Source organism: Pteropus vampyrus, unplaced genomic scaffold (assembly GCF_000151845.1).
Source record: "Pteropus vampyrus isolate Shadow unplaced genomic scaffold, Pvam_2.0 Scaffold166, whole genome shotgun sequence".
NCBI classification, from domain to species: domain Eukaryota; kingdom Metazoa; phylum Chordata; class Mammalia; order Chiroptera; family Pteropodidae; genus Pteropus; species Pteropus vampyrus.
This window is the reverse complement of record NW_011888947.1, coordinates 2,044,887-2,052,000: the sequence shown is the minus strand read 5'-3', so window position 1 is coordinate 2,052,000 and position 7,114 is coordinate 2,044,887. Positions and strand designations below refer to the sequence as shown.

Sequence of the window (7,114 nt, the reverse complement as noted above, 5' to 3'; positions counted from 1 at the left end):
CCATTTCCCAGCGTGGAGCGGGCGCTCTGCTCACCTCCCTCTCTCCATCCCCTCCTGTAGTCTCCAGAGGCCTGTGCACCATGTGGTGCCCCCCAGCACGGTGACTGAGGACTACCTGAGGAGCTTCCGGCCCTACCACACCACCGAGGACCTCCGCATGTCCTCCCTACCTCCCCTTGGCCTGGACCCGGCCACTGCCGCTGCCTACTACCACCCCAGCTACCTGGCCCCGCACCCCTTCCCCCACCCGGCCTTCAGGTGAGTTGTCTGAGACCCCCTCCATAGTCCCCGTTGAGTCGCCAGGGCTGTTACCCTATACACCCTTGTGTCCAGGCGCTAGTCTGCTTGTGGCAAAATGGAATCTGGCCAGAAATGTGTTTCTCATGTCCTGGGGGCCAGGTTCCCAGTCCGAGCCTGGAGCAGCCCCCAAACCTTCCAAACGAGCCATTAGAGGTTTGCCCCGCTAGAAATTCTCTTGTCCGAGCCGTTGTCTCCCTCCTTCTCCCCTTGTCATTGGCTCTCCCGGCAGCACAGAACTGTTAATAAACAGAGCACTGGGTTTTATGTAGAAGAGAGGGACCTGCTGTGTAACCACCCCAGCAGAGGTGTGTGTGGTCAGTGCTCCGTGTAGAAGCTTCCTAAACCTGAGCCTGACAGGGCCATAGTTATGCTGTGGACTGCTGGTCAAAGCCAGAAGGGTCCTGGCTTGGCCGAGCCTCAGGGTGGAGCTCTGAGCTGTTGGCATCTGGGGGCCTCTGTCAGCAAGGGACTTCAGGGCTGGCCTTGGATGTGGCCTCTACAGAGCCTTTGTGGAGGCAGACTGTAGGGCCAGGCCCTGCCTTTTTTCTTTAACTTTGGTGCTCACTGGCCCGTTTTCTTGGCACAGGATGGATGACTCTTACTGCCTATCTGCCCTGCGGTCCCCCTTCTACCCCATCCCCACCCCCAGCTCCCTGCCTCCACTGCACCCGTCAGCCATGCATCTCCACCTCTCTGGGGTCCGCTACCCCCCTGAGCTGTCCCACTCGTCCCTGGCAGCACTACACACAGAGCGGATGTCCAGTCTCAGCGCTGAGAGGTAAGCCGTGTCCCGGGCCAGTGCCCTCTGCTTCCCCAGCCCTGATGGCAGAGCAGAGAGGAGCCCAGCTGGAGCCCTGCTTGGCACTTGGTGCCTGGGTGGCTCCTCAGTCTGGTCACCTGTAAATAGGACAGTGACAGTTGATGCTCTGAGTTCCCAGATGGTGGCAGGCTTGGTGCCTCTGTCGCAATCACCACCTCCTGGCATCGGCTTTCAGGGAGGCATACTTAGGGAGCTAATATCTTACAGACAACTTGTATCTCACAGACTGAGTTTCTAACGCCCACGGCTATTCAGGTGAGAGTGCTGGGGTTTTCACTGAAAACCTTGGTCTTGACTGTCAGTCCCGCTTCTGGGAATTCTTGCTAGTGGCCTGTGCCTGGTTCCCTCGCAGTGGAGCTCAGGCTCCCTTTCTGCTCCCCACAGGCTGCAGATGGATGAGGAGCTGCGACGGGAACGCGAGCGTGAGCGGGAGCGTGAGGCTGACCGTGAGCGGGAGAAGGAGCGCGAGCGGGAGAGAGAGAAGGAGCGCGAGCGGGAGAAGGAGCTGGAGCGTGAGCGGGAGAAGGAGCGCGAGAGGGAGCTGGAGCGGCAGCGGGAGCAGCGGGCCCGGGAGAAGGAGCTGCTGGCCGCCAAGGCACTGGAGCCAGCTTTCCTGCCAGTGGCTGAGCTGCACGGGCTGCGGGGCCACGCCACGGAGGAGCGGGTGAAGCCCTCGGAGCAGCTGACCCCAACCCGAGCAGGTATCCCAGGCAGACGAGCCAGAGGGACAGACCTAGGCCACCCAGGGAAGGGCTAGCCGCAGCGGCTGGCAAGTATCTGACCGCCTGCCCTCCGAGGGAAAGGCCTGCTTCTGTAGCGTCTGCCACCTTCCGTGGCGTGGGCTCCCACCGGGCCAGCTTCCAGCTGCAGACCTGAGATGCTCAGTGGCACACAGTCCAGATATAGTGGACATAAATGACTTCAAGCCTGTGTACAACAGTAAAGTGTAGCCAAAGGATTCGGAAATAATAAGCTTTAAGTATATTTTACCTTTGTTTTTTAACATTTTATCTGATCATAAGTATAGATAATCCAACTTTAATAAGGGCCTATTTAACAACCGCTTGCATGATTCCTAAAAATCTTACAACCTGCTCTTAGGAGCCAAGCTCGAGCCTGCCCGGTACCCCATTGCAGGTCCGCCATCCCTGGGCCGGGCAGGAGCAGTGCCTGCCGGTGGCCACGATTCCCTCAGGACGAGGCGTGCTTCCTGAAAGCGTCTATGAGGCCCCTTGCAGTTGTCCTGGTCCTGGTCATGGGATGAACCCTTCCGAAGGGTGGCACGCTCCTCTGGGGCAGGAGCCAGCTGGGCTTGGTGCTGGGATCCTGCTGTGACGTAATGTTCTTTCCACCCCCCACAGAGAAGCTGAAGGATGTGGGCCTGCAGGCACCCAAGCCGGTGCAGCACCCCTTGCACCCAGCGCCCGCCCCCCACCACACTGTGCCCAGCCTCCTCTCCAACCACGGCATCTTCTCTCTGCCGGGCAGCAGCGCTGCCACGGCCCTGCTCATCCAGCGCACCAACGAGGAAGAGAAGTGGCTGGCGCGGCAGCGGCGGCTGCGGCAGGAGAAGGAGGACCGGCAGTCGCAGGTGTCAGAGTTCCGGCAGCAGGTGCTAGAGCAGCACCTGGACATGGGCCGGCCCCCGGTGCCCACGGAGCCCGAGCACAGGCCCGAGAGCGCCAGGTGGGGCCCGCCGGGTCGGGCGCGGGAGGGCATTCATCGCACTGCCTTGTTTGTAGTCAGCCAACATGTATTGAGCACCTGTGGTTTGCCCAGCGTCCTGATGCACATTTTCTCTTACTGCTTTCATCTTTGTGCTCTAACCTGTTTGCCCACGAGGAAGTAGAGACTGAGAAGGGAGAGCAGGTGGTCAAAGGCGCCCCATCCCTCAGGAACCGTGCTCGCCAAGCCAGTGTCCATAGCCAGGGCCCTGCCCACGCAGCCCTGCTTTATCCCCAAGGGGACACACGTGGCAGGTGAAGAGCACAAGGGAAAAGCTTTACTTGATCATTATAATGTTTTTTATTCTTCCTCTGTTTTCAAGCCTAAACTTTAATGAGAAGAGGACTGCCTTTAACTTTTCTTTAAGTAAAAAATTAACTTTATTGCTTTCGTAATGAAACATATACCCATCTTTCATCCCCATTGTAAAAGAATTCCCCGAGAGGCACTTGTGCCTGCCTCTGGATTCCCCGGCTGTTGACACTTGCTCCCTGGGCCTCCCTGCTTCCTCCTGTTGGTCTGGCTGTCACCTGGTGCCTCCCCACCTTACTCCGTATCCCTCCAGGGCTCATTCCGAAGGCTCTGGCTGAGATCCTCAGCCAGAGTTGGTGGATAGCCTGGCCAGACCTCTGGAGCTCTCTGTCTGGGCCTGGCTTGGGGGACTCAGGGACACTGGACACTGCTTCCCTTCTCTGGGTCTCAGTTTCCGCAGCAGTGCACAAAGGAGGTTAGGGGGGAAGATTTCTGAGCATTTCCTCAGCTCTGAATGCCCATCGTGCTGTCAAGGGATAAGAAACACTTGGATGTCTAGGTAGAGGCATTTTAAATACCCACTTGCTCTTTCCCTCCCTTTCCTCCAGCTTTTGGCTGATAGTTTGTCATGCTCTGTCCTGGGCTCCGCTGGCCCGACCAGCAGCCCTGCCTCAGTGTCACTTGTTGAGTAGTAAGTGAGGGGATTCACCTATTTAATGAGGTGTTACTGGGAGTGAACCGTAGCCAGGCCCCCAGGCTGGGTCTTTCCGCACCCCAAGCCCTCTCTCTGCTGCACACTCTTCCCCTGCTTCTCTGGGCTCAACCCGAGGCCACACAGACGCTCGTTCTTGCCTGCTTGTGAGCCGCCCTCTGCTCCTTTAATTCCCCACACGCCCAGGGGACTGGGATTGCAGACAGCGCACGTCCACATCTCCTGATAAGATCTGGTGCTCTGATTCCCTCGGGCACCTTCTTAGTTCATGCATCTTCCTCAGCTCAGGGCCCCAGCATCCTGGTGCCGCTGTCAGGGCCTGTGGGCTGCTGCCTCCAGGCAGGGGTGGCCTCTACCTCAGGGCATAAGTGCCCTGTGCAGGCCCGGGGTGTTTTCACCTGGTTTTGGTGGTCCCCACAGCAGCGGGCAGCATGCTCAGCCTTACAGCAGCGTGAACTTGACATTCAGATGGGCCTTTGTGCTTTGAGCTAGAAAACCGTTCCTTGCTTGGCTCAGGTACTTGAAATATTTATTCTGCTAAGGGGCTTTATTCCTTTGTTATTTACTTAAGGACGTGCAGGTTCTTGCTATGCTTCCCTTTTGTACTTTGTCGATCAGAAGTGCGGCGGCATCAGAGTTATCTCGCAGCCTGAGTCAGAGAATAACAAAGAAGAGCCTTGGTGGCTGTGGTTAAACGTCCCCATCCTTGGCCGGGCAGGGAATGTCCTGAGAGCCTGATCACGTGCCCGCAGTGGCCTCTGACCCTTGCCCTTCCATCCCCTCAGACCTTGCCTTGGGGCATCTGGGCAGCACGGGGCTTCTCTTAACAAAATAGCCTTTTGTTGAATTCTGTTTTAAATGCATTAAGGAAAGTCATTTAGTACGACTGCATGGCAAAGCCGCTGGTCTGATGGACAGTCTCCTCCGGTTCTCTCCCTACGTGCATGTGTGAGGGGCGCCTTGCTCCCTGGTCAGGCCCCCAGCCCAGCTGCTGCTCTGGGGCCACATGGAGCTGCTGCAGTTCTGATGGGGACCACTGGAGGTCAGCAGGGCACAGGCCCACGCTGGCCGTGAGGGTCTCCCCAACCTCACTGGGCTGGGCAGGCACCGGCAGCTGGTCTCTCTTGCTGCTGTCTGTGGGGACAGTGGGGAGTGAGGAGTCATGGCCCCTTCGAAGGCGGCCAGCTCGCCCTCCATTACCTGCCCAGTCTTGGCGTATCTGGAGGTGGGTACCCTTTGGCAACAGGACCCTGTCTTTATTTTCTATGTGACAGGTCTCCTGTGGAAAACAAAAATGAGGTTCTGTCTTTATGGGACTTATAGGGATTTAGGAATTGGTGGAACAGAATGAACTATTGCAAGGTCTCAGGCGAGAAACCAGATAGAAACGGGTTCTGGTCTGGGCCTAACAATGTCTCTGTGCTCTCAGCAAGCAGTGTCCACCCTCCTAGCCTCTTTGTCCTCTTGGAGCAGGTCTACACATACCTGCCTCAGGTCGTTTGAAGAGGAAGTGGAGGCTTGTGAAATGGCCAGCACTCGGGTGAGGCGTGGAAACTGTGTTCTTCCCTTCAGCCCCTGGTCAGATGGCTTAGAGAAGGAGGCCGTCACACACCTCCAGCGCTGGCTCTTGGAGGGGGCGCCCATCTGGGCCATCTTAAAAGCTGCTGCTTACACTTGGGCCCTGGCAGGCAACTGGGAGACCCATGGGTGGGCGGCAGGCGTGCTCATTCTCATGACTGATGGCTTGGTCTGCTCACTCTCTAGGCCGGGACCAAATCGTCATGAGCCGGGAAGCCGAGACCCCCCGCAGCACTTTGGCGGGCCCCCGCCCCTCATCTCGCCCAAGCCACAGCACCATTCCATGCCCACGGCCCTCTGGAACCCAGTGTCCCTGATGGACAGTACCTTGGAGACACGGCGGGCCCCCGAGAGCCACCCTCTGCACAGCCACCCCACCCCATTTGAACCCAGCCGCCAGGCAGCTGTCCCACTAGTGAAGGTGGAACGGGTCTACTGCCCAGAAAAGATGGAGGAAGGGCCCCGGAAACGCGAGGCCACACCCTTGGACAAGTACCAGCCACCACCACGGGAGGCAGGGAGCCTAGAGCACCAGGCCTTTCCTCACGGGCCTGGGCCCTTCCTGGCTGAGCTCGAGAAATCCACCCAGACCATCCTGGGCCAGCAGCGGGCCTCCCTCACCCAGCCAGCCCCCTTTGGGGAACTCACTGGACCCCTGAAGCCAGGCTCACCGTACCGGCCCCCAGCGCCACGATGTCCCGACCCTGCCTACATCTATGATGAGTTCCTGCAGCAGCGCCGGAGGCTGGTCAGCAAGCTGGACCTGGAGGAGCGCAGGCGGCGAGAGGCCCAGGAGAAAGGTCTGGTCTCCCTGGGTGTCCCATGACCCTGGGACTAGGGAACAGTAATGCCAGCCACTCAGCCCCTCCTCCTCCCACCCACTGCCTCCCGTAGCTCCAGGAGGCAAGGTCTCTGGCTTCTGTGTAGCTACCTGACACCTCTGCTGGGGAGACAGCCCAGGGACTCCTCGCTCATCCTGCCAAAATGCAAATTGTCCCGAAAAGCGAAATCAAAGCTTGCCTATAAAGGGGGTTCTATAGAAATGCATGATTAATAAATGATGAACAGAGGCTAATAAGACAGTTTTAAACATTAATAGTACAGCATAATAGAGGAGGAGACTTGAAAGACCAGGCCTGGACCCAGCAGGGGCTCCGCATATGGAGCTGCCATCGTCAATTGTAGGCAGGCGGGCCTGGGCAAGGGCGAGGGCAGGAGGTCTGGCCACCTCCTTCCTGCTCCTGTGGAGTGGGCAGAATCGGCCAGCAGCTCCCTGGGTTCCTCCAAGAGCCCAGGAGAACAGGTGAGCAGGCCCACGGTGAGCGTGGCTATCCCCACCTGCAACCCCAATCTGACCAGGAGGGATGAGGGGCCCCAGACCAGTTTCTTTTCTCCTCCTGCTGGACACTGGGTCCTGTGCAGTGTTGAATTCAGCCTCTTAGGCAGAAGCTGGGGCCAAGGCTAAGTCTTCCTGGGTTGTTGGTCTAGGCTGGATTCATGGCCCGAGAAGGATTTTCTCCTCTTTTCACCTTGGGAAGGCAGAGGGCGGAGCACCCTGGTGCCCTTGGGTCCAGGGATGCTACTGTTGTTCTCTGTATAGTTTGCATGCATGCTCTGAGACAATGGGGACCTGAGTGTGCCTGTTCCCTCCCGGGTGATGGACCCAGATGGCCACAGCAGGAGTGAGCGGATGTGCACCAACAGCCTTGGGTTGCCGTGGACACGGC

General features: G+C 58.3%; 1 protein-coding gene across 1 annotated transcript in view; it reads left to right on the top strand.

The window, feature by feature from the left end:
• Positions 1 to 7,114, top strand: part of GSE1 (Gse1 coiled-coil protein) — a 432,056-nt gene that overhangs the window by 409,960 nt on the left and 14,982 nt on the right. Inside the window, exons 6-10 of the mRNA XM_023536674.1 lie at positions 12 to 258; positions 887 to 1,078; positions 1,505 to 1,821; positions 2,482 to 2,806; positions 5,574 to 6,210. Of these exons, the coding sequence (XP_023392442.1) occupies positions 12 to 258; positions 887 to 1,078; positions 1,505 to 1,821; positions 2,482 to 2,806; positions 5,574 to 6,210 (1,718 nt within the window). The remainder of the gene's footprint in view (positions 1 to 11; positions 259 to 886; positions 1,079 to 1,504; positions 1,822 to 2,481; positions 2,807 to 5,573; positions 6,211 to 7,114) is intronic.